Source organism: Ambystoma mexicanum, chromosome 6p, assembly GCF_040938575.1.
Source record: "Ambystoma mexicanum isolate Mex_15411 chromosome 6p, UKY_AmexF1_1, whole genome shotgun sequence".
In the NCBI taxonomy this organism is placed as follows: domain Eukaryota; kingdom Metazoa; phylum Chordata; class Amphibia; order Caudata; family Ambystomatidae; genus Ambystoma; species Ambystoma mexicanum.
In genome coordinates, this window is record NC_090935.1 from 255,603,271 (window position 1) to 255,630,392 (window position 27,122).

The 27,122-nt window shown below is 46.1% G+C and overlaps 1 protein-coding gene across 1 annotated transcript in view; it reads left to right on the forward strand.

The window, feature by feature from the left end:
• The window catches only part of ME2 (malic enzyme 2), a 426,330-nt gene that overhangs the window by 330,862 nt on the left and 68,346 nt on the right, over positions 1 to 27,122 (forward strand). The window contains exon 15 of the mRNA XM_069626976.1: positions 12,422 to 12,520. Within this exon, the coding sequence (XP_069483077.1) occupies positions 12,422 to 12,520 (99 nt within the window). The remainder of the gene's footprint in view (positions 1 to 12,421; positions 12,521 to 27,122) is intronic.

Consider the following 27,122-nt stretch of genomic DNA (forward strand, 5'->3'; position numbering starts at 1 on the left):
CATCGGGTGAGCAATACTTTTTTACGCACAGTACCTTAGGTTAGAAGAAAATGTTTGAACTGGATGCTCCACGATGTTGCTGCTCCGGACCCGACCTCCAGATTCTTTGGTCTGATGACTGAAGGCAGTACAATGGATGGGGTCTCTCAGCAGCAGTCTTGAGGACAGACCTGGGGCACGACTTTCGGCAACATCTTGGCTCACTCTGTGCCTTTTCTGCAGCACCAACAAAGGATATTGACAGGGCGATCAATCTTCTTTGCTTCCTGCAGTCCAACACTCTGATGAGGGGGTCTGGGTGAGTTGGATCAGATCTCTGGAGGGTCCTTATGGGTTCAGCAAAAACGGGATGGATTCGGCTTCTCCATGATGATGCACTCGAAAAGTGCAGCAGGTCTCTTGGTATTTGGGTTCCGCAGCTCTGCAAACACCTAGGACCTCGGGATATGGCTCAATTTAGAGTTCGTCTTGGGACTGGTTGTTCTCACCAGCCAAAGGGAAGGAGTCGTCCTCTTCAGAGCTCCTCTGTCATAGAAAACTGGGTCTGGACCGCAGTGGCCAACATGTTGCAAAGGGTCTGCAGGCGGCTCTGTTTGTCTTTTACGGTTGCTTCAGCTTCCAGTGGTCGACTTGCTTCTCACTTTAGAAGCCTCACCTTTTTATACAGTTGTAGCACACACTCCTCTGCAATCTCTCTCAAGCATTTTACAGAAAGGGGCGTTTGGCTGGCCACTGAGGACAGCCAGACCCCCAGTAGGAGCTGGTCTTATTCAGGCACTCTGGCAGACAAGAGACAGGGGGGGTGGAAAACTCCTCCCAAACTTCCTGCCTGCCCAGACACTAGGTGGGGATACCCAAGGGTTCCCAACAAATGCAAAACACACACACTGACCTCCCCCTGCAAGAATGGTAGAAGAAGGGCTAACAAAGAACCATGCTAGTAATGCAAAAAAAGGAAGGCCCCAAGTTTTTAAACAATTTTTATTAACCAAGAATAAACTAACAGAAAGACAGATTCAGTTATGTCATTACAGTTCTGTGGGCATACGTCAAATGCAAGACATTTTGGGCATTATAGTTCTTCATGATCCCAGTTTCCTCCTTCCTTTTCAACGACTTCTTATTGAAGCCCTCTCATGTACTACCATGTGCACTTTGTTCAGTTCTCAAGGGGTCTAGCTCATTGAATACTCCCCCCTCTTGCTGTGTTCAGTCCCACTAGACTTGCCTCCATCAGAGGAAAACATAATATGTATCAATGCATTCCAAGCCTTCACCCCGGCGCCTCTTTAATGTATTCCTCTCTTGGGTGCTTTATGCCATACTACAATTTCCGCTAGTGACCATCTCTTCAGGTCTGCCCACCAAGCCTCGGACCCTCTGCAGTTTTCCAGGCCATTGCATTCCTGCATTTCGCGAGTAGGCAGACCAACTCTTTCGTTTTGGTGATATGAGCATTTTGTCTCCCGCCTCTTGGGAACAACCCTAGCAAGCAATATTCAGGGGGCCATTAATGCATCTGGATGCCCCCCTTGTCTGCTCTCTCTCCATCACCTCCCCCCCAAACTTTCTGAATCTGCAGGCAGGTCCAGAATATATACATCATGTCTGCACCTTCTTGTGTGCATCTCGGGCAAACCTGATCCCTCTCCCCATTATATATGATAACCTCTGTGGTGTCGTATACGCCTGGGCCGTTACATACAGTTGTTAGTCTTTGAACACTCCCTGTGCCCATTTGCCTTGCACTTTAAACTGTTGTACCTAGATTGCCCAGGAACAAATCATACAATCTAGAGACCATGTGCCCTCCTTCTGATGCATCGTACATAGTGTCTAATGTTTAATATGCTATCATCTTCGCCTGCGGGTTCTCCCACTTCCACCTGATCCTTTGGGCCATTCCCAAGTACAACAAATTGGCCTTCATGAATGCCGTGTTCGCTCACCAGGGTCCGTTGTTTTGTCGTCTCGCATTGTCGCCCACCATAGCTAGCCCTTTGCTTTCCCATTGCTTCCTATACTGTCCCACCATGCTGTGTGCTTCTCCAATGACTCCTTTCAAAGGGACATGCACGGAGCAGGGGTCCCTTACTCCCAGACGTTTCCATGCCCTGCGCCATGTCTCACTGCCCAAGTTCAGTAGCCCGGAGGCTCTGATTAAATGAGTGTCCTCTACCCAGAGAATATCTTTTAAAGGAATACTCTTCAGCTTTGGTTGCAGCAGCGTGGTGTACTGCGAGACCTCATCTCCCAGCCAGATCACTGCAAATTACAGTTTCCCTGCCAGATAATAGACCTCAAAGTAGGACAATCTTATCCTGCCCACCTTGTAGTCCCTCTGCAGGGTGCCCAGGGCAGTCCTGTCCCCCCACCACTTTCCACAGTAATGTTCTAGTTATCGTGTCTACCTGCTGGAAGAAAGCTTTGGTTATGTTGTAAAGAATATTGGTGAAGTAATATAAGAGACGGGGGGTACCACCATTTTCAGGAGTGTGCCCTTCCCGGCATCCCCAAGGGTAGACTTTCCCAGAACCTCATAGAGTTCCTCACCCCTTCCACAGCCTTCATTGTATTGTTCTTGTGCATGTCTTTGAGGCTGTGCCACACATTTATGCCTAAGTAGCAAAAGGTGTCAATCACCCGCTGTAGGTCTAAGTGCAGTAATTGTGCTCTGCAGAAACCTCAGAGTACCGCTAATGGAACAGGCAGGTACTTTGATCCCTGACAGCATAGCAAATTGGTCGATAATGTCTAGCAGGTGCAGAAGGTTATCTTTGGCCGGCTCATATATAGTAATAATTCCTCTGCTTTCAGAGAGATTGGATGTGCTGCCCCATCTATCACTATCCTAGTTTCTTTATACTCTTCCTTGAGAAACACATCAATGGCTCCAATGCCAAAATTAACAGCTTTGGCGACAGTGGGCAACCTTGCTTAGTGCCCTTATGAACCTCCCAACTCTCTACTTGTCTTGTCTGCCAGTTCTTACTCTTGTCATGGGTTGCAAATAAATCAATGTTACCCAACTCTGGAAGGCCCTACCGACCCCCAAAGCATTCTAGGGTCACCAGTAGCCAGTCCCAACGAGGAGAGTTGAAGCCCTTCACTGCATAAAGCGAGGCTATCGCACAGTCTACCTCCCTCTGGTTTGTGCCGTCTATCACATGGTGTAGCCTCCGCAGATTCCACAAAGGATTGCACCGCTGGACATACCCAGTCTGGTCATCATGGACCAAACCCCCTATTACCTTCTTGAGCCTGTTTGCCAGCACTGCCGGTAAAATGGTGCAATCCTGGTTTACCATTGACAGTGGGCATTTCCCTGGCTTCAGAATTGGCACTATAATTGATTCTAATCTTCCTGTCCATTAGTCTGGGGGTACGTGTGTTAGGGAGAATGCTCAGAAATGGGCTAATTTCCTTCTACCTTAGAGACCCCCAGCACTTTTGCTGGACATTAGGATTTTAATTTTTATCCTGAAGAGAGTGAGACCCTTTTCCCACTCTCTCGTGCATTTTTATTTGATTTGGACTCTGGGTTTCTTTTGGTTTTGGAGTCTGACAAACTCCACAGGCATCATCTTTTTACATTGTGACACACAGCAGCTTCAGTGCAGTGTCACATAGAAATCCTTTGAATTTCTGCTAAGGTTTAAATACCTTCTCTTGGGGAGCTGTTTCCAAGAGCAGTAAAGTGAAATTGAGTTTACTTACCTTTTTTAATTTATAGACCCAGCACACACTATCTTACAATAGTGTGTTGGAGGGTTTACTTAGTATCCACTTTGTCTATCTTCTCGTGTAACATTTTATATTACCCTTTCTACAATTAATGGCTGGTGGCAGTGGTTTACTTTTTCTACCAATGCGTGTTTTTACAGCGGGCTGCATTCGCAGCTGAAGTATAGCACTCATGGTTGCCCTTTTTGTCAAAATCGGCCGGTCTTCTTTTTTCCCAATTTCTTGCTGGAAAAGTCCTTGAGATTTACTCTGCGTGCCAAACCAGGTTTGGTCCCATTGTTCATTTTGTCTTTGGCAGGACTCACTGGTGAAGCCTGCCTCTGGCTCCAGCGTGTCGTGGGGGGTAAGAAGCGAGGGAGGTTCTCGAAACTCTGTTCATAGTCTCCTTGGTTACTGGAATGCACCCAAATGTGATTGGCTGGCTGGCTGACCTTGGAGAACAGCCACCCTGCTGTGAGAGTGACAACTAGGCTACAAATGAATGGGAGAGACTTGCATAAAAGGTGAGGTCTTTTGCAAGGAAGGCAGAGTCGACCACTGGACGAAGGCATCCGAAGAAGAACTTGAAAGAGACGCTTGCTGCAACTCCTGGATCATTGGTTTGCCCAGTGAAGTTCTGCTGCAGTGTGTGAGCTCCGAATGTGCCTCAACTAGAGAAGACCTGCAAATCCTCTTGTTGCTGGCTGTGCTTCAATCTGCTGTTGCAGGAACCGAGTGCCAGGGAGAGGAACACCAGAATTGAGTGCTTTGTTTTTAAGTCGGACCCAAACTCCAGGAAGATCCTCCGGACTCCCTTGATGCAGGACTAACCAAGCCCGAGCCACCTAAACAGAGTGCTGGACCCCAGAAGCAAGGAAAGCCCAGAAGGTATCCGATAACCACAGTGATGCTATTCACGAGAAGTTGAAACTGCGAAGTGCCGCTGATCTGAACTTTGCCCATTGCTGCCGCCGACCTTCAAATCGTAGCGCAGGAGTCCCCAGACATCCTCCCTCTTGTCCCCATGACTGAGGCCCAGGAACAACAGGATCTGCCATACTACAACCGGAACAGAAGCCTGCTGGAACCAATTTCTTCAGGCATAAGGTACTGTAAACTATGGGGTACTTGCCTCTTGTTGTGTAGCTTGTTAGCTCTCAGTTGAGACTAGCATTAGCTGCCTTTTGCAGAGTTGCTTGCAGCACTGCCTTTCACAAGCCTCCCAGCTTGTGGCCAAACAGCAATTTCTTTTTCAACAAAATCTCTCCATAACATTGTGCAAGGTTTTTTTTTACTTACCTTCAAGAAGTTCCTCAGCTGCCCTAGACTTTGCTCAATTGATATTGGCTGTCCTGGCTCCCTAAAGACTCTTCTAACCTCTGACTTTGTGTTTTGATCTGTCCCTCAATAAAGTCATACATTCTATACTTGTATATCTGGGAAAGGGTTAATCGACATTGCATTGGAGGGGAGCCAGAGGGTGCGAGGGGGGGGGGGGAGTCAAAACTGCTTACCTGTTAGAGAAAATTGTTAACCATTGTCCCTTCCCTAACCTTTTCCTTTTTGACACCAAACTCAGTATTGTTCTAATTGTACCAGTGATATATCAATGTCCACGGTGTCCTAGCTATTGAAGTCACCTGAGGGTGTAGGAAGTGTGTGCCCCATCCCAAAAGGGGATCTATTGATTTACTGAAACTGAGAGTTTCTGTTTTGAAGTATTTTTAAGTGTTCCATATTTGCTCCCTTCTAAAGAAGGCTTATTTTAAAACTGACTGGTAAATTAATGAATAATTGTTTCAAGAAACCTTGAGTGTAAGTGTTAATTAGATACTTGTCACAGAAACTCTGTTGCAACCCTGCAGCTTACATTGACCTCTCTTGAAATGAGCCTGGCTGCTCAGTCACTCTACCAATTTATGTAGTACATGCTTATACCAAAGGTTGGGTTAACTATTGCAAGAGGACAAGGCTGGTGCAGTCTCCCACAGGGTACTGCATACGATCTTGCCTAACACGCCTGTTTCGTTGTTAATCTTGGCAAATGCAGTTGGGCCACTGCATCAACCACATTTCGGTCCGCTTCGGTTGTGTCCTTAGAGTATAGAAATGTATAAAATCTCTCTATTGCCTCATTGATCCCACATTGTGTCCTGACTACGTCTCCGCTTTCATCTACTATGGCACTGATCATGTCTCTTGGTTCTTCCCGTTTACATAACCATGCTAACAATCTCCCTGGGTTGTCTCCCTCCGCCAGCAGCCTTTGTGTGTATTTTGCAAAGTCCAGTCTACCCTGTATTTCCCATTCCCCAATACATTTTTGCCTCAGTCTTATTAACTCCTTTGGCTCTCCCCCTGCCTCTTCTCCAATGCTTTCCTTCAATGCTCTGTCACCCTCAGTCACTTCTAGACTTATTAATATTTCTTTCCTAAAATCTTCCATCTTTCCTCTCCCCCTGTATGACTACCTTAAATGCGTCCCATAAGGTGCTTGCCTGTGCTACACTGCCTGTGTTGGAGACAAAATACTCCCTGATCTGTTTGTGTAATAATCATTAAAGGTGTCGTCCAGGAAAGCCTCAGCCACCAGGTAGGTAATCTGGATCTCTGTTTTGTGCCCTGCCATGTTGCTATTAGGAGTGCATGGTTAGAGAGTGTCTGGCCATATACTCTATTTGTGCGAGTTCTCCCACATTTTCTTTCCCAGTAAAAATGTTATCAATTTGAATATGTACAGCATGTGAAGCTGAAAAGTGTGAGTACCCCCATGTTTCACCATGTGTCTCTCTCCAGACATCTACCAGTCTGAGGTCCCACAAGACAGAGCCAAGGGTTATGGCTGGTGGTGCGGGCTTCTTGTGTGTCCTGTCTGACCTATCCAGGGTAGGATCAAGAGTACAGTTGAAGTCTCCGCCCGAGACCCATGTAGATTCCCTGTATGTAGGTAGCTTGGAGTATAACTTATGCCTACCTCTAACAACAGATCATCTTCAACACTATCAAGTACATAGTATATTATTGGCTCTTAAACTAGAACACCCTCCGTTATATAACCCTCTACAATTGAGTGACACTCTCATGCCATTCTGGAGCATTCGGCTCACTTAGCAGCACGTAAGCTCAACCCTGGGTGCCAGGAGGTGGACTTGACTGTACCGCCCCAACCAAGTAGCCCATCCTCTATCACCACCCATGCCTTCGGCCATGAAGATTGTCTTTGAACTTGGCCTTGCAGAGTATTCTTGTCTCTGGGAATATAAGGGAGTACAGGCTTTCACTATCATTGTTCTAGAACTCCACACTCAACTCTATTTTCATCCTTGGCTCACATGAAAGGTGACCACAATGTGGACCATTTTGCTGGATTTAAATGTCTTAAATGAACAAAACGTGGCACTCATGGTGTTCTTTCTTTGCATCTTAACAAGGGATGATTCAGCATCTCACGTTCACCACCTTCAAGAATAGATAACTGGCCTTGGCTGCTTCAGCTTTGACACCATGCCAGACAGCCCTTCCAGACTCTTCCACTATTTCAGCTAATTCATGCTGCAACAAAGTTTTCGGCTCTAATCTCCATGGGTCTGAGCTTACTAAATTAATGATACTGTTGTCCAGCTTCTATACAATGGCAGCTTCGCCTGCATTCTATTCACTACTTTTAGCCTGCTTCTTCGATTACTTAATCTACTTGCATTACATTTCTGCAGTGCTTGTCATACGTGCAATGTTCTTTCAGAAAATATGAGTTTGCTTGATTCTTAACTTCGGCATCAATTTCAATAAAGTCCATACGTTTTCTTCAGCCAGTCTTCTCAGGGCATCACGTTTGTCTTTCGTGACATCACCAGCTCCTCTTTCTGCTCTTTCATATTCCTTCTGGGAGTTCCTCCCTCAGATGGTCATCTCTTCGGGGACACATGGGTTTTCTCAGCGATACCTTCTTTAGAATATACTCTGCGGAATTGGCAAAACTGTTGGTTTTAAGCACGACACAATCTCAGGCTTGCAACATATAGACGATGGGGGGGCGGGGTTTCCTGCGGAGGCATGTAGTTGCTCCTCCACAACCTTGCTGGGCTGCAAATCTCCAGTACCCTGGACCTCGAGCCCGAGTGTGATGCATAGTCTTCCAAGTCTTAATCTGTCCAAAACCTTGGTCTACTCTGGCTGGACCTCCAGAGACACGATTTGAATCCCTAAAGTCCCCTCACCAGAGTGCTGGACCGAGAGAGTGAAGAGAAACTGAACAGCAATATTCATATTACATCTGCCTACTGTAAAAGAAAAAAGCACTAAATTCACAGAGCCGTGAGAATCCACGAACAGTCCTTTGCTGGATGCCTCCTCTGATGTCAAGTTCCCAGCCAGTGTCCAGTTCTTTCATTTCCAGACCAGGAATCCAGGGACCGTGTCCAGTGATGCTGCCTCCTGAAGGCATTCACGCAGAAGCTCTTCTTTTCTCCTAAGGTACTATGTGGGCTTGGGTAATACTTACCTTAGGTCTGGTGTGCATCCTGTGAGGCTGAGTGGGTGAATCGTGTGGTTGGGAGTTTGCCCATACTGCTTGCCCAGGCCTAATGATGGAACACATAGGGAGCCTTCTGTGAAGTTCCTGAACACTTTAACTAACTCTGAAAGTGAATACTTGCTTGTTTAAGAAGATCTCCCATGGAACTTTGGCTTTCCTTCAACTGAACCCTATCTCAACCTGCCTACAGCTGGCACCTAGACCACTAGGTTCCCTCTTCCGCCTCCGAGTGAACTCAATTAATAGACTAGAGAAGCACTCCGTAAGAAAATTATTCTACCTTGAAAGTATAACAAGTGTAAAAGCACTTACTTGCTAAAGAAGTTAGTGTGGTAACTGTATCTCTGTGAAATAATGTACAAACTGTCATTAAGTGTATGCCTACCTGTGAGTTGCATTCTGCCCCTCTAAAAAGTGTACAAGTTGCTTTTTACAAACTTTGAATGGTGTTACCCCCTTCTAAAAAGTAATGTGTGGGTACGGTTTTATCATTGCTTAACCGAAAGAGTGTACACGCTTACCAATAGGGTTTACCTGCCTTGAATAACATTGTGTCATTCTTAAAATGTAACATTGGGATTTGCTTCCCATTGGTCTGCTTTATACAGATCTAAAACAGTCTTAGGGTTTATACATACCCTTAAGTAGCTGGAGGCTCCTTTATAAAATATATAGGTCTTACTCACCTGGATTAGCTGCTGTTCATCTAAACATGTAACCCTGGTTTGGCCTATCTGAATTGCTTTGGTGCTATTCTAAAATAGTTTCATAAAGTTCTTAAAAGTGTAGTGGGTATAACTAGCTATTAGATAAAGGCTAGTCAGGTGCCAATAGGTCAATTGCCTACCTAGAAATACATTGTGTCTTTCTTAAAATGTAATGGGGTTTTGCTGTTCCCTGCTTTTCGTATTGCATTCTAAAATAGTTATTGAGTGTTCATAACTATCATTGAGGGCCCTCCAGAAAGTATAAGTTGTTTTACTAGCTCCGAACTGAGGTCTAAAAAGTAATGTTGAAAGGTGTATATTTGTAACAGCGTTGGTTTATGTGATATCATAACGGAGTGTCACTGCGTGACTGACATGGTCAACTACCCTTGAAATACTGATTGTATTGTAAACGTATATCTAACCTGATCTTACTCCCCAGGAATAGTATATTACTATCCTGAATATATAACCCTAGGGATGACTCACCTTGACTTGCTTCTTGCTCCTCTAAGGTTATACCTTGGTTTGCATACCATAGGTATTGAGTTGGTTTTTATGATTGTGTTTACATGATGTTATAGTACTTACTTACCCAAGAATTATCATGGTCTACATGTATTTAAATATACCCTTTTATTTTTACAATGCATAGTGGTTCAATGTTTTTTTTATCATATGTATGGTACAAGTTCTTTGTGTCAAGGAACAGCCCTCTTTCCCTCCTAAAATAAGCCTGTCCATGCTACCCCCAGCCTAAGGTGGTACAGTCTTGTACTAAGAATGGAGCTTATGTACTGCGTCAGATATGTTTTTTCTGAAGTCTGGAAGGGCTTTAGAAAAACTGTCCTAACAACTACCCAAAGGTTTGGTAGCTATGACCGAGCAGCCAGGCTTTGACTAGGAGGGAAAAGGGATGTAGTAGGGTGCAAAGACCTTTTTAGCACACAAGCCGTCAAGAAGATACTTATACACTTGTAATTATACATATATATTGTTATTTATTATACATACTAGGCAATGATAAGTTCACTTTTCAATTCAAGCAAGAGAAACGTTATACATATATACAGTAGGACTATTGCTGTTATGACTTAATTAAATGGTAAACCTTAAATTAGAATATAGGCCAGGGAAAGATTGTATTCAGGTCAGCTGAAGTATTCATCAATCAGCAATCATAGAATGATAATAGTGGTAGGTATCATAACTTTGTACACACTTGTAGAATAGTTGGAAGTATTGCAAGGTAAGTAAAAGCACTTGACAATACTTGGAATCACTGTTTCGCACACAGCAAAGCAACTCTAGGTAAGTTCTACCAAGAGTCTCACAGTACCTTAAACGTGAAGAGGAGAATGCATCACAACGCCCCCACGATACAGCAGCAGACCCGGTCAATGGATTCTTGGTCAAGCAGGTGAAAGAAGGGACACTGGAATGGATCTTGCATCAGCAGTCGACTGAAGAGAATCTAGGCAAAGGTTTCTTCATGGTTCTGTGATTTGGCGTCCTTTTCAAAGCACCAGTGAAGAATGATTACCGCCCAGTCGATTTGTCTTGCTTTCTCAGTCCAGCACTCTGGTGAGGGGTCTTGAGGAGTGGAACGTTCTCTCTGTAGGTGCAGAAGGAGTCCACCAAGGTTTTGGGAGGATTTGATCTTTAGAAGGCAATACACTGCACAATGGTGACAGGTCCCAGAGTAATGGTGGTTTTTAGCCGGTAAAGGTCACAGCTCATCGTGAGATGTCTCAAAATGCAGGTCGTCTTGAGACTAATTGGACCCACCAGTCTAAGGGAGAGAGTCTTCCTTAACGGGGCTTTCCTGATGCTTGGAAGAAGGGGGTCTGACAGCAGTGATTACTCAGAAGTCATCTATGTTCATCTCAAAGTGGCTGCAGGTGTCTCTCCTCTTCCTCATCTTTAGTCCCAGTGGTCAGCTTCTCTTCAGTCTTAGGGTCCATGCCTCTTATTGCAGGAACCCAGCCAATCATCACCCATGCACCATTCAAACCGTGGATGGCGGCTGTCCTTTCAAGACAGCCAGCCTCCCAGTTGGAACTGGTAAAAAACAGGCACAACAGAAGACCAAGAACAGCAGAGTTTGTCCTCCATCAGACACACTGGTGCCTTGGCGGCCTTCACAAAGGGTTCCAGCAAAAGCCCAAAGTCAACCTAGGACCTCCCCCCCCAACCTTGTTCACGGCAGAAGGGACAATCCAGCTTGAAATGGTGAAAAAAGAGCACTGTCACCATTTTGGGTCACTGGTGACTGTGAAACTCATGGTGACAAAAGCAAGACAGACACAAGCGATCACAGTTCAAGGGTATTTATTGAACAATGAAAATAATGTGCTGGTTGGAAAAACACCTAATATAACCTAAATCGAAGATGGGGATGAGTGTCGACCATCAAAAGAAAATAAGGCCGTCCAAGTGTTGTCAAACAACAAGGCCTATACTAAGAAAACTATTACCAATTCCTTACTCTAAATACAAAGGGTGTGGAACAAATGTTAAGAAAGAAAGAAGTGTTCTCAAATGACAAGTCAGGCGAAAGCCTGGGTTTCCCTTCCCCACGTTTTAGCACAGGGTAGGATGAGAGCGCAGTACAGTCTTTGGCTTCACTATCACAAGCCGAAAGTTCAAATGGCAGTTCTCAGGACCGTCAATGGCCAAGTCTCGTTTCATTAGAAAGTCTCTTGCCTTTGGGCCTGACGTGTTCCAACAATAAAACAAAAGTTCCTTTAACCAAATGAAAGTTCTGCAGGGTGATAACGATTCACCCCTTGGGTCCCCCTCTTCTGGGCTGGCCCATGACTTATCTCAGCTTTTTTCATATTTAAAGTTTGGATGATGGCTTCATCCCCCTGGATCTCCCTCGTTCGTGCTCGGACCCCTCTTGACTGTCCGTTCTCGGGCGATTGTTTCACACCTGGGTCTTCCTCGACCATGCGTGGAGCCCTCTTGACGGTTAGTACTTGGGTGATAGCTTCATCTCTGGAATGCCTCCTTCAGGTTCACTCTTGCCTCTTCTTTTATGTCAGGGTAACAACCTTTCGGCCTTAGATCCCCCTCTGCCGGGCTCCGACCATTCTCGCTTCTTAGCCTTTCCTCACCGGATTTTCTGTTTCTCTCGAGCAGGGCAATAGTGATTCACCCGTCTTTACTTGTACTCTTTATTTTCAACACATTTCAATGTTTACAAGATTCAAATCCCTCTCTTACTTTCAATGAACGTGGTGGGGTCCTTGGGGCACCATGAATATAGGTGTGCTTGTACAGGTATATTGTGGTCAAAGGAAGTAGAACTTAAGTACTGCTAAAACGTTCCATTTTTAGGAATCTGGGAAGTTTATTGGTTAGAATGTGACTACTGATCAGATACGACTATCATTTTCTCAATAAAAATATGACAAACGCACATTATTTTCAACAATCTGTTTCTGTTTCATAGACGCTGACTGAGCAGTTGTCCAAAGAAGAATTGTCCCAAGGTCGTCTATATCCACCGCTCTCCAATATCAGAGAAGTCTCCATTTGCATTGCTGTTAAAGTAAGTAAATTCTTCAGACCGTGTGTACTACAGAAGTGGATTATACATTTCACAATCCAAATGTGTATACTAGTACAATAATGTTACATGTATTTGACTGTGAGATATATCAGAGCAGTTCTGTCCCTAGTATATGAAAGAAACATTAATTTGCAATCGATAGTAGGCAACATATAGATAATCTACTGGGAAGCTATGCCCTAAAACGAGCGATCTGTGGCATGCGTTTATCTTTGAGTAAATCTAGATGGAGTATCCAACCTACATCTTTAACAAAGTACTAATCAACTGGATCGACAGCGGTTAACCACCTTGCTCTTGTAAGGGTGCAAAAGTACAAGTCTGACACCTTGGTAGCATGCTTGTTGGCAAAGACATTTATAATAAAAGTAAAGAAAAGGAAAACCTATCTTGCCCTATTTTTATAAGGGGTTTCACTGCCTCAACTAAAACAGTAAGGACTCTTTCAGGATGTCTTGTAAGGTATAAAGTCAACCGTCGTGTGTCCAAACCTATTTCCATCCCTTACACTAAACTAAGGAAAAACTGGTCATCTTCTTGATCCAGAAGGAGGCTTCTGTCGTTATGGATGTAGACCTGTAAAGAACTGATCATTGTGTTTTCATACTAAAAATTGAACTTTAAACACAGTTCCCAAATATCAAAGGTGAGGGGGAGTCTCTACTCCTTTGTTCTTGTCTTCAATTTCCAAACGAAGTGGTAAGTCTGGTTCACTATCCTGCCAGGATTAACTGTAGACTTTTTTTCTCACAAAACATATTCTGCTTGTATCAAGCAATATTCCTGTTGCTTCTTCCAACTCAAAACTGTAGCACCAAGTTTGGTGCACTATCCTGCCAGACTTGACTATAGTACTCCGAATTCCATCAAATGTCTTTCTCTTTCACAGGGTTCCCTCTGGGTTGTTTCGGGATCTCCCTGACTTGTTTTGAAACTCCTTTCTCTTCTGTGTAGGTCCCAGAGCCCTTTTATATTCTCTCAGGCTCTTGTCGACTATCTATAGGCTTCAGCCCTTGATTATGTTTCATCGCTCTTGTATGGGTCCCTGACCCTTATGCTTTGCTTTTGGGGGTCTCACCCAACTTTATATGGATCCCAGACCCAGATGTTTTTTTTTTTTTCCCATGGGTTCTTTACCCCAACTTCACTCAATGTCCGACTGAACATATCTGGTGTACGCTCCTGCTAGGTACTGTTCCACATAGGTTATTTTATGCAGTTCGTTCTTGATTTTCTCAGAGTCCCAGACCCTCTTATCTCAGTTCTGCCTTTCTATTTCTTTCGGGTCCCTGACCCATTTATTTAGGCTTTTTTTTTTTTTGCTTGTTAGGCGCTTCTACAGCAAAGAAATTCTGTTTCAAAGCGCCCACAGGGCAGGAACATGGGATTGCAGTACAATTAAAATATACAAGAAATACAATGGGGGAAGGGACATCTGAACCTACTATGCCTTGTGAGTATTCAGAAGGTGCAAGTGCAGCAAAGGAGAAGGCAGTGGTGGTTGGTGCTGGGGGGCTCGGTGCTCTAGGGCGAGTCACTGATGAGATGCAAGGTATGGTAAGTGCTATGCGGTCAGGAGCCGTGTTGGGTGAAAAGTGAGTCTCCAATGTGGAGGATGTGTCTAGGCAAGTGCCCGGGGTAGACAGAAGCTGGGGAGATGGTGTGTGAGTGGTCAGGGGCCCGGGGATGCATAAGAGTCCAAGGCACCAATCACTGCAACTGTAAGATTAGCAGTGGAGGGAAGGACGAGGAAAAGAGGAAAGTCTTGAGGTGCTTTCGGATCTTAAGAAGGTCCTGCTCAAGACGCAGAGGGAGGGGGAGGCTGTTCCATAGGAGGTATACAGCTGAGGAATGCGAGCAACCTCCTGCTCTCTTTTTAGAATTTTTTTTTTACACACAGGGAATTGGAGCCAGTGGAACGTAGAGGTCTAGAAGGAGAGTATTTTATAAGGGAGAGTTGCAGATAGTGTGGTTCCCCAGCCCTAGGCAGCCTTGTGGATGATGCAGAGGGATTTTAATTTGATGTGTGCAGCAACCGGGAGCCAGTGGGGACTTTTTAGGCAGAAGAGATGCAGTCCCTTGGCTTATAGCCAAGGATACGTCTCACTGCTCTATTCTGGATTAGCTGAAGGGGTCACAGAGTGGAAGAAGGCAGGTTGAGGAGGAGGCTGTTGCAATAGTCAAGCCCAGAGAGTACCAGGGCTCGAGAGACATTGAGCTTCTAGGGGAAAGTGAGAAAAGGGAGAATTCCTTTGAGAAGGAAGAGTTGAAAGTGGGACTTCTTAGCAATGTCCCGAGTGTGAGGGAGGAAGGAGAAAGAGGAGTCAAAGATGACTCCAAGCTTTCTAGGTTCAGAAGAAGGAGCAGAGGGAGAGCCCAAGGTGCGAATCCAGAGAGAAGGAAAGAAGGATGGGGCAGCAGTGCAATCGGAAGATCTCAGTTTTGCTGGCATTGCGACAGAGGTTGTTGGAAGTGCACCAGGCCGGGATGGAAGATAGGCAGTCAGGGATGAAGGAAGTTGCGAGTGTGTCAGCAGGAAGTCTGAAAAAGAGTTGAGTGTCGTCTGCATAACACTGGAAGCTGAGGGAGAAGGAGGAGATGAGTGCGAGCTGAGCAAGTGTTGGGTAAGATTTGGGGTAGTACCCTTTGGGTGCACTACAACAACCTTAGCCTCCTGGCAATAGTGACCCAAGCTTTGGTTTAAGTCTGAACTACAGTTTGGTAGTGTGGAGGAGCAGGCAGCCTTATTTCAAGAGGGGTCAATGTGAGCAGTAGTATTTGTATTTGTTTTATTTGTAAAGCGTACCATCAGGCCAGGAGGCATCAGGGTGCAACTTTAGACATGCATACAATTACATATATTCTACACATTAACAGTACAAAGTATTTGAGGCATACAGCAATATACATATTTACAGACCGAAGATTAGGGCAGGCGATTCCCGGGGTTGGTCCGGGCTTCATGGCTGGTTGAAGAGCCAGGATTCGGTTTTAGATTTGAAGGCGCTAAAGCATTCTTCAGATCGGATGGTGAGGGGGAGGGCATTCCAAAGCTTGGAGGCTAGGACGGGGAAGCTAGATCCACCCGCCTTTTGTAGTTTGAACCTAGGAATAGTTAGGCAGTGGGTCTGAGCTGTTCTTTGCGGGCGGGTAGGTGCGTGTCGGGATAGCCGGCTACAGAGTTATGGTGGGGCTTCGTTAGCTAGGCATTTGTGGGTGAGGCCTAAGACTTTCAGTGAAAATCTCTGTTTGACCGGTAGCCAGTGTAGGTTGGATCTGGATTCCGAGATGTGGTGGTTTCGTGGGATGTTTAGGGCTGCTCTGATAGCGTTATTTTGGGTAATTTGCAGTTTGTTCAAGTTCTCTTGGCTCGTTCCAAGGTAGAGGGCGCTCCCATAGTCAATTTTGGCCATGATGAGAGTTCTGGCCAAAGTGACCGTGTTGGGGGTAGTCAGAAATGGCCTGCAAGCTGTAATGAGTTTGCAGGTGTATGCTGAGGAAGATCTGACTGCATTTGTTTGTCGGGCTAGTGATAGAGTGGCGTCAAGATAGACGCCTAGGGTTTTGGTGTCTTTCGAAACTTGGATGGTGTTGCCATCAATGATAAATGATCGGTAGGATGGCTCACGTTTACTAAGATGTTGCGTAGTGCCCAAGATGAGGAGCTCAGTCTTGTCATCGTTAGGGCAAAACTGGTGTTGTGCCATCCAGGCTTGGATGACCAGGTAGATCTCATTCAGGGCCTTAGTGTCAGCCACGTAGTCACCAGTGATGGGAATGAGTATCTGGGTGTCGTCAGCGTAGTTCGTATAGGAGACACCCAGATAGTCAAGTACATCAAAGATCGGTTTTGTAAAAACGTTAGAGCGTTGGCGACACACAAGAGCCCTGGGGGACGCCGCAGTGAATCGGGGAAGGATCTGCAGCTGCAGATTGAGAGAAGACCGCATAGATCTTTTACTCAAGAATGATTTGATCGAGGCCGTAGCTGATGGTGAGAAATGGGCGGCCGAGTGAAGATGCTTGCATAGGATTTGGTGATTGACCAAATCGAAGGCCACAGAGAGGTCAAGTAGAAGTAAAAAGGCAAGTTTGCCGTTGTCCTTTAACACTTCGAACTGGGTTTTTAAGTCTAGTAGAGCTGTCTCTGTTCCGTGTCTGGGGCAGAAGCCAGATTGTCTAAGGCCTAGGAGGTTATTGGCTTCCAAGTGCTCTTGGATTTGCAGGTATGCGGCACGGTCTAGAATTTTTAACAGGAACGGGACAGTGGTGATGGGTCGGTAGTTGGTAGGTATGCTAGGGTCGAGGGAAGGTTTTTTAAGCAAGGGGATCACCCAAGCATACTTAAGGTTGTCTGGGACGGTTCCCGTTTTAAAGGATGTGTTGATGAAGGATGTGATAAATGGGGCCAGATCGTGGGCGGATTCCTTAATAATTTGGGAAGGGCAGGGGTCGCCCTGGCAGTTGGACGGTTTGATCCTCAGGATAATGTTTTCTACCTCCGCATTGGTGAGCGGTGAGAAGGCAAATCGTTTGCTGTTTGGGACGTCGGGGGAGAGGACCCCTGCAGAGGTGGGAGGGCGATTGTCCAGTTTCAGGCTAATTTGTTTGGCTGTGATTTTAGATTGAAGCATGGTGATTTTATTTAGTAACGCTGCATGAATATTGGCGCACCATTTGCTGTCTTTAATGCAGGTGTCAGGGGGGTAACGGGGGTTTCAAGCTCTTTTAGAATCTTAAATAGTTCCTTGGAGTTGGAGTCAGCATGCAGAATGCGATTATGAAGGGATTTTTTTTTGCCTCTATAATCGCTGCTTTGTAGGTGAACGAGGCCAGGAAGAAGCAGTCTTTATGCGCGTCAGAAGGGTGGCTTTTCCATAGCTTTTCGGCGCAGCGTTTGGTTTTACGGAGTACTCTTAGCTGTGGGGTGAACCAGGAGTTCAAGTGTGCACGTGGTTTGGCCTTCCTCAGTTTGATGGGGGCCATAGAATCTATAGCTGTTGGCATGCTGCAGTTGTAGATGCCAGCTAAGGCAGTCGGGTCGTTACAGGAATCAGTGGCCGATTTAAGTGTAGGGAGTAGTAGAGGGAGGAGTTTCTCTTTGGTTATGTCCTTTTTGTTTCTGGTCGGGAGCGCAGGCGCTATCGCGGTCGGGATGCGGGGGGCGGCTTCAATATTAAAGGTGATAATGTGGTGGTCTGACCAGAGGCAGGGGGTAATGGCCAGGACATTGATATTACAATTAGAGTTGGCTAGCCAGTCTGCCTTTAGAATGTGTGGGCTCTTGGATGTGCAAGGTGAAGCCGGAGTTTTCCAAATCAAGTGCCGTAGGATTTTAGGGTCACCGAGTCCCAAGTTGAGGTCGTCAAGGATGATGATTTGTGAATTAGTTTTGGCGTTATCAAGGAGGAGGGTGGATATGTCGCCGACAAAGGAGGGTGCTGGGCCTGGGGGCTGGTAGATTAAGTGGAGGGTGGCTGTTTGGTTGGGTGTTAGTGTGAGTTTGACTGATAATAGTTCAGCTGACTCGAGTTTGGTATTGGTCATTACTTTTAGGTCCAAAGTGATTTTATGGATAATGGCAAGGTCACCACCTCTGGAGTGGGAGGCAGAGATGCGGTCACATCGCATTATGCTAAAGCCAGGTGGTATGGCAAGGGACAGTGAAGGACCGGAAGCGGCATGTAGCCAAGTTTCAGCTATGGCAATGAAGTCAAGATCTGACAATGTTATAAGGTCTGCTATGTCTAAGGCGTGGGCAGGGAGGGATCTAGCGTTGATAAGGGCGCCTTTGATGACAGGCAGTTTCGCCTCTGTAGAGGGGGGGTTTGCTGTTGTTGGGTGCAGCGGGTGGGCACGGGAGTGTGCGTGATTGCTTGGGAAGGTTGCAGCGGGTAGGGCGTATGCAGAATCTGGTGCCTTATCTTTTATTTCTAAGAGATGAGGGGCACAGTTGGTTCGGAGTAGGTTTGCTGGCAAAGTGTTCCAGCCAAAGGGCTGGGTCATTGAGGTAGGGATTGAAGTTGGTAATGAGGTGTTGGATGCCTGAGGTGGGTGTCATTGCAGAGGTCACCATGCGCAAAGTCTGTGGGACAAGACTGAGGCGAGACATAGTGTCAGGTGGCTGAGGGTGAGTCGGCCGTATTGGAGGCGTGCGTGGCTGAGTGAGGATTGTTATTTCAGATGGCAGGGAATGGAACAGTAAAAGGAGGAGCGCCCTAAGGAGCATGGTAGATGCAAGTTCAATTTCAGCTAATGCAGTGCAAAATCAACAATAGGCAGGTTCGATTTTAGCTAAGGTAGTGCAAACTCAACAATAGGCAGGTTCGATTTTAGCTAAGGTAGTGCAAACTCAACAATAGGCTGGTTCGATTTTAGCTAAGGCTGTGCAAAATCAACAATAGGCTGGTTCGATTTTAGCTAAGGCAGTGCAAAATCAACAATAGGCAGGTTCGATTTTAGCTAGGGCAATGCAAAATCAACAATGGGCAAGTTCGATTTTGGCTGAGGCAGTGCAAAATCAGCAATAGGTAGGTTGCTTGTAGCTAAGGCAGTGCACAGACCAGGTGCAGGATGCAGCCTACTTCAGGATGGTTGGGACATGGAATACTGGTGGTTGGGGCAGTGCAAGTGCGATGGACATACCATGCATTAGGTGGGGGTAGGATTGCATGCCACATGCGTAGGAATAAGGGGGGGTAGTTCTGTTGTGGTGGCAGAGAGTACTTGGGAGCGCAGGTCGGCTGTGCTGAGTGCTAGTTGAGCCAAGCTAGGTATCCGTGCGTGGCTGGCAGAGATGTGGGTGGCAGGGGGGGGGGTTACATTTTACCTCGTGAGTGGTCTGGTCCGGTTCCCCTAGGAAGAAGGTAGAGTCATCTGTTGTGGTGCCTTCAGTGAAGGTGCATCCGGATGCATTGTAGACCAAAGGGTCCTGGGGGTCAGGCGCGTGTGTTCTTTTCACATGGCTCCTTGTTTTCGAGGCTGAATTTATAGGGGCGTAGTAGGCGACAGGGCAGCGTCCCGCGCCGTAGCGCAGTGGCGGACAGGGGCAGACAGGAGGGGCCTTAGGCTAGCAGGCCTTTGGTGGTTTAGGGCCGGCTTCCGCCTCCGGTCCTCCTGGGTGAGATATGCAAACGTGGTTGCTAGGCAACCAAGGAGAACGCTAGCAGCGCGTTCGCTGCGACAGCCATCTTGTGGGGGTATGGCTCGTCGGGTTTCCTTCCTTGTGGGCCCGAAAGTGAGGCCAAGGGTGCAGGGGTGCGGGCACAAGGGTGCAGGCACTGGCGAGGTGGGAGTCAACAGCCGCGATGCGCCGTGGCTCGTGTAATCAGCTGGGCAGACGGGCTGATTGCGGTGTATCCATGAATGCTGCTCCAGCAGCTTGATGCAGCGCCGGTGCGCGGAGCAGCCACAGGGAGGGTGCTGCAGGGCTCCTGCCCAGGGGAATAGTGGGCCCAAAGATTCACATCAGCAAGTATTTAAATAAACACTGATACTCAAGGTTTCTTGATAAAACGATTAATTTATTTACCAGTCAGTTAAACCAAGCCTTCTTCAAAAGGGAGCAATACAATAGTAGCACTCAAATACACTTCAAAATACACACTCATAGGTTTCTCAGGATCAGCAAATACCCATTGGGGATGGCACACAGACACTTCCTACACCCTCATGTGACTTAAATAGCTAGGACACTGTGGACATTAATATATTACTGTTACATTCAGAGTAGGCTTATGAGAGTGTCAAAGGAAAGGGTTATTAGAACAAACAAGAGTACACATATTCCTAAGCAGCAAATACTTTTTAACCCCGAATGCAGAGTAAGTTAACCCCTTCCTGGAAGGACAGGTGTAACACAATGACAGAGGAGAGAAGAGTCATTCAGGGAACCAGGCTAAGTCTTTGCACAATGTTTTAGAAGTCTTTGAAGAAAAAGAAAAATCAATGTAGACTTGTGAGGGTAGAAGATGCAAGCAACTCTAAAACAAGAGGCACGTTCTCTTAGACTTTACAGTACCTTTAGTTAGAAGGAAAAGATGCAGCCGATGACTTCTGTTCCTGTGCAGCTCTGCAGAACCCGTTGTTCCTAAGCCTCAGTCGTAGGGACAAGGAGGAGGGCTTCTGGGGACTCCTACACTGCAATGGGGTGCTCACCGACCGCAACCGGCTATCTTCAAACAAGGGGCACTTCAGTGTTTCAGCTCCTCGTGTCTACCTCAAATAGCAACACAGTGGTTCCTGGCTGTCGAGGTGGGCTTTCCTTGCATCTGGGGTCCAGCACTCTGTTGAGGTGGCTCGGGCTCGGTCAGTCCTGCTTACTGGGAGTCTGGAGGCTCTTCCTGGAGCTCTTGGCCAGCTTAAAAGCAACTAACACAATCTGGTGTTCCTCTCCCTGGCTATTCTGTTCCAGCAGCGACTGCAGTGGAAATTCAACCAGCACTGAGAAGATGTGCAGGTGGCTTACTTTAGAGTTCATTGGTCCCACCAACTCAAAGGGAGAAGTCGCCCTTGCAGGGCTTCTCTAGTCGAGGCAAAATCGGAGCTTCAGCACTGCACAGCAGCAGGGCTTCACCGGGCAAACCAACGGTCCAGGAGTTGCAGTAGGCGTCTCTTTCCAAGTTGTTCTTCGGATTCCTTCGTACAGTGGTCGACTCTGCCTTCCAAGCTGAAAAGCCTTACCTTTTGTGCAGGTTTCGCCCATTCATTCCAGCCTATGTTAAGGATTTCAATCTAGCGACACACCTTGGTCTTCGCTTTTTATGTAGCGCACAATTGGAATGCTTTCTGTTTATATTCTACTAATTCAATTTGAGATGACAAACGACCCCTCTCAAACCCCCTTTTTCAAATACCCCGGTTCACAATGGACCATGAACCAGGCCGGTTGGTGGGAATGCAATATTTATTTATTTTAAAATTTCAAAGAAAATCATACAAATTTTAATATTGGGCAGCAAACACCAATGGGGTGATAATTACAATGGAAACTGAAGCACTTGGTTAACCTTCTACAAGAACATATACAAAGCACAAATGAATAGGAACACTTTTTCTCTTTGGGTAGTTTGGCACCCGAGTTAAGATTTCCCCCTGCAATGCCCTCCCAAACCCCTGGGAATCAAAAGGAATGGACAGAAAGAAGCAGCAGGTGGTCAGGGATATTGTGCAGCAAACATAATCAAAATCCGACCTTCCCTCATAAAATATTAAGAAGCCCTTTGCAATGACATAAAATGACACTCGGAAATTGACAAATAATTAATATACTGTTAAATCTATGAGGCAAATATGATTTCTCACAATAACAGGAATGTATAAACACTGGCAATCACAAGGCAAGTTCTCAAAAAAGGCATACAGTTCAAAAACAAGTGAAAGTAAGAACACGATACAGCCGAAATCACACGTAGGAAAGTTGCATTTTACATGGATGCAGTTTTAAATGTCACAAACAGTTTTCATGAAATACTCAGAATTGGAATACGGTTTTTGGGCTGGGGGATAGATGCACATCACAGGGACAATATAGGAGTGAACGGATGGTTGTAGCTGAAGATTTGGATGAGATTTTACAAGATAAAGAGGTTCCGTTTTGGTAAAATGAATCCTTGAAAGAGAGAAATCAGCTGGGAAAGAGGACCAGTTTTACTTAAAATAGATTATAAAGGCTAGATAGCACTGCCCATGAAACGGGTTAAGTCAGCCGCATTAACCTGCTCCACGCCGCGTTTCTCTTTGCGTAGAAATAAAATTATTCAAAATATTGCTAAGGAGTTACAAGATGGGGTGAATGAAAGAATGGCGCTTACACTTGGATGTCATGGACAAAATGCACAGAGAATTCTGACAGTAGGACAAATTACCAAGGCATGGATAGGATTGCTTAGAGAGTGGAATAAAGACAAAAGGTTCAAGATGAGGTAGGCTATGTGTTTCTATGGGATGGGGAGAAACTCATAGTCCATGCTTGAGTTTGGAATTTTGAGACAGTCAACCGGGTTCTGGTCACTGCACAGCTCGGGTCACCAGGTAGCAAACAGCTGGGCAATTCTGGTCACTGGATAGCAAGTACAGCTGGATGGCAGAGATACAGCGGGCATGCAGCTAGTGGGCAAGAAGCTGGTCAGGTCACAGGATGCTCCCCACAAAGGGTACCACAGTTTTTCCCCTTTGTTAGTGGGGTTTTTAGATCAAGGCCTTGCTGAACTAGGGTCAGCTATGCTTTGGCCTTGCAGTGGAATCTGGAATCTGGCAAGATGAATGTCGAAGTCAGGAACGCAGGCGCTGGAAATTCAGGAGAGAGTGTGTAGAGTTCTCTCAGCCACCCTTTATATAAAGCATGGTGACATCATAGAATTATATGGTAGGGCAGGTTTAGGCGGAGTACGCCCCTAAACAACTGGATTGGTCAGGGGTGATTGCTACCATCTTTGTGTCAGCTGATTGGACTTTTAGAGACCTGACATCAGCTTTATGATGTGGGTTTACAATGCATAGGATCATCCCACAGTGGCTTTAGCTAAAATCATTCTTCACATAAGTCACACATTTACGCAATTTTGGCATCTTTACAAATTACCTAGGCAGAATACATATTTCATGCTGAGCTTGGCAGTCCAACTCTACAGTTTAACAGACTTTGCTTTGCACTTTTTAGTGAGCAATATATTACTGAAACTTCTATAACTTTAGGTGTGTTCATATTATCATAGGACATATCGCTGTTAATTTTTAACGTTCCATCATATGTCCTTTCCCCATGATTCACATTTTTCTGGCGTTTGTGTCCATACATGCTACGGACAGTCACGTTATCTTGTTTAAAAGCCACGAAAATCATATTTAAACTGTATAACATTTACATTTTGCCATTGTCCGGTTACAGAATTAAGTCTTAAAAGTTTATTCATCAAATAGTATTTTGAGCCAAATGTGGCTGACTTTGTCCTCCAAATATAGTCATGTCTTTCCAGGCTACCCCCAAAGGTCCGCTTCCCCAGTTGTCATGGAGGTTTTCTTTGAAACTCCTTGGTTTGAGTGAATAATTGGTGTCACTTCACAGGTTGCACATAGGTGTCCCAGATCTATTGTCTCAGTCTGGAGCACAGACAAAAGCCTGATGGGCAGGGGATGTTTTAGTGCTCTTGGTCCATTCAAAGATTTCAAGGTGGCAATTAGCATGCCTGTGTCCTAGAAGTTTATGGTGGCTTCCTTTTTTGTGGGAAGGCCTCAGTTTAGGCAGCAGAAAACCTGTTGTGGAGCTTGCAAAATCCAGCCAATACATTTTTAATTCTTTTATTTTCTGTTATTTTGTTCTGAATCAAAAACAAGCCTGTTGAATAAACATCCCATATATGTTGCCCAGCAAAACCCCCTTCACATTGCTAGGCAAGGATATGTTTTTATTCAACATTGTGCTTTTAAAACGGGCATTTTCTTTTGGTTTGCAAAAGCCCATTTTGCCACGTGATGAAAGCTGCTAGGATTTTCCTTTTTAAATTCGGCTCTTCCATCGGACTTCCCAATATTGTTTTGCAGCCATAGTCAGTTCTTTTTATACAGCACTTTGCTTGAAACACAGATGCACTGAAATTGACATAGGCCCAGAGAGCTGGGGTTTCATTGATGCATTGATCTTTTTGACATTTTGTGACTCAAATGTCAAGCGTTTTCTGCAGCTGAAAGTGAAGTTTCTTTTGATTTTTCAGATTTGGCTGACACAGCCTGTTATGCAGGCATAAGGGATAAAGCTCTTTTCTGCTAGAGCACAATCTGAATATGGATGGGCATGGCAGGGCCTTATGGATAAAAGCAATGCGATGTGGAATAGATGAAAATAGCGTAAGGGCAGCATCCTTTTCAGTGTAAAATATTCCCTTTTCAGTGGAAACTTTTTTGCATGCAGCAGAGCAGCACTGCTTTGATTCACTTCTTTTGGGTGCACCTAAGAACACACTGGCACCTTTTCAGGTGTGCCCCCTGTTCCAACTAGCCCAATAGGGGTTTGGCAAGATGGTGCAGCCATCCTTTTGTCGCTGCAAAACACAGTTTTGATGCAATGGTGCTCCAAGGGGCCAGCACAGCCATTTTGCTGTTGACTGCAAATGTGCAGCTGCTCTATGAATGGGAATTCTGCTGAGTGGGTCAATGTACCCCACACCTAGCTGTTAGTCACCCAGCAGGGTGGCTGTCCTTGCCGGACAGCCAGCCGGCCAATCACCTAAGAGTGCATTCCTGTCTCCTAGGAGACGAAGCACAGGGAGCTTCGGCACCTCCCTCACTTCCTGCCCCGACCAGACAGACTGGAGCCAGAGGTGGGTTTCACTCATGAAGCCCCCCAAAGACAAAACAAACAAGGGGACCAAACCTGGTTTTGTGTGCAGAGTAAATCTCTAGAAGGACCTGAACGGGAAATGGCGAAAAAAGATCGGGGCCATTTTGACAAAAATGGCACCAATGGGTGCTTCACTCTTGCTGCGAACGCAGCCCGCAGTGAAAACACATAACAGTAGTTAAAAGTAAAACACTGCCACCAGCCATTAATTGTGATAAGGGTAACCTACATTTTTTTACATGAGAAGCTAGACAAAGGGGATACTAAGCAACCCCTCCAGCACCCTATTGTAAGATAGTTTGTGCTGGGTCTAGAAAGTTACAAATGTAAGTAAAGTCAATTTCACTTTACTGCTCTTGGAAACAGTAGTTATCCAAGAGTAAGGTATTTAGACCTTGGGAAATCTGAAAGACTTCCCTGTGCCACTGCACTGAAGGTGCTGTGTGACACAATGCAAAATGATGCCTATGGAGTTTGTCAGCTCCAAAACCAAAAGAAAGAGTTTTAAATCACAGAAAAATACATGAGTGGGGAAAAAGGTCTCACTCTCTCCAGTTTAAAAATGAAAAAGTCCTAAAGTCTAGCAAAAGTGCTGGGGGTCTCTAATGTAGAGAGGAATTAGCACATTTCTGAAAATTCTCCCTAACAGCAAGGTAGATGTTAAAGAGCCAGGGGGTGAGGATAGGTCTCTGGGGGATACCATAGCTGGAGAAGGTAGTAGGGGAGGAGAACGTGCCCAAGATGACTTGGGAAAAGCGGTCAGTTAGGAAAGAGGTCAGCCATTCCAGTGGCCGATCCTAGATGCCAAGTGCATCGTGGAGCCTTTGTATGAGGATGGATTGGTTGACAGTGTCAAAGGCAGAGAAGAGATAAAGTATGATGAGGAGGGGGGCGTGGCCAAGCAGCCATGGAGTAGGCTGCGATTCCTTGGAGCTCCGTGATCCGACTTATTGATTCGAAACAAAACGCATGTGTTGATGGCCGATTGCAGCGAAAAAAAGATACGGTATCTGTGTGAATACTTCAGGCAGCAGATGAGCGTATCGGCGTGAGAAAGTGGACACAACAGATCGAATTAGGCCATTGTGTATCCTGATCCGGCAGTGGTGCAATCGAAACTAAGATGGCGGCTTGCCAGCACAAAGGGACCCCCGGCGGCACTTGAAATCGGGTGCCAGGCGGGCAGTGACTGGACTGCTGGCGTGTAGCGGCGGATGAAACAGTGAGTGGCCGACTACCGGAGAGAAGCCCACGAATAGCTCGAGAGGATGTACACAGCGTTGGACCACTGGGCCATGAGATAGGCGGCACGGCCTTGGTGCTCCCACTGGAACGGGACGATGTATACATGAAACGGACAAGAAGACTGACAGCGTTCCCGCAGTAAGATAGAAGCGTCGAGCACGCAGGGATTACATCCCAAATCCGCACCAAGGAGTGGATGAGCAAATACGGACACAATAAGTGGCGACGAGACCTGTATGCCCGAAACAAAATGGCGACTGATCCTGAACAAAGGATTGCACTGGTGGACCGTGAAGCGGCCTCGTAAGGTCTGGGACGCAGCAAATGGTTATATGCATCTTGTATGTACCATCAGCCTTTGATAGGTGCAAAGATTATGAAGAAGCACCAGAGATGCTGATGACGGCACCCTGCTGATGACTGGCACAGACGCTAAGAGGTGGTTGTGACGCGGAGAGTTACAACCCACCTGAATAACAATTTTGTGTGTAACAATTGGTGTAGGCTGATATACAGAGACTCCAACGACTCCAACAACTAAGCGGAACCGGGCCGGAGTCAGACACGTGGACAAGGTTGCACCATGTCGGTGAAAAGTTTGAGAGCCTAGAACAAACAGCCTACAATGGAGGTCTTCGCGAAAGCGCAGAAGACCCCCACAACATCGGAGCGGGGCGCGTCCACGACTTCTGCTGAAGAAGCCCCAGAAGGAGACGAGCACCAAATCCTGGAGGCTATATCGGAGCTGAGCACCAAGTGGGGCGCGGCAATGGCGGACTTGCGGACAGCCCTGGAAGGCAAAATTGATGCGGTCGGGACTGAACTTACCCTGTTACGACAAGATGTCAGGGGGCTGGCGGAGAGAACAAGTGGGCTGGAGAGTGCTGTAAATACCAATACTGGTGTCAGCACGACTAACGCGAAGGAAGTTCATGTGCTCAAACAGCAGGTTGCTAACCCCGAAAATCGGGTGGAAGAAGCTGAGGGAAGAGCGAGGAG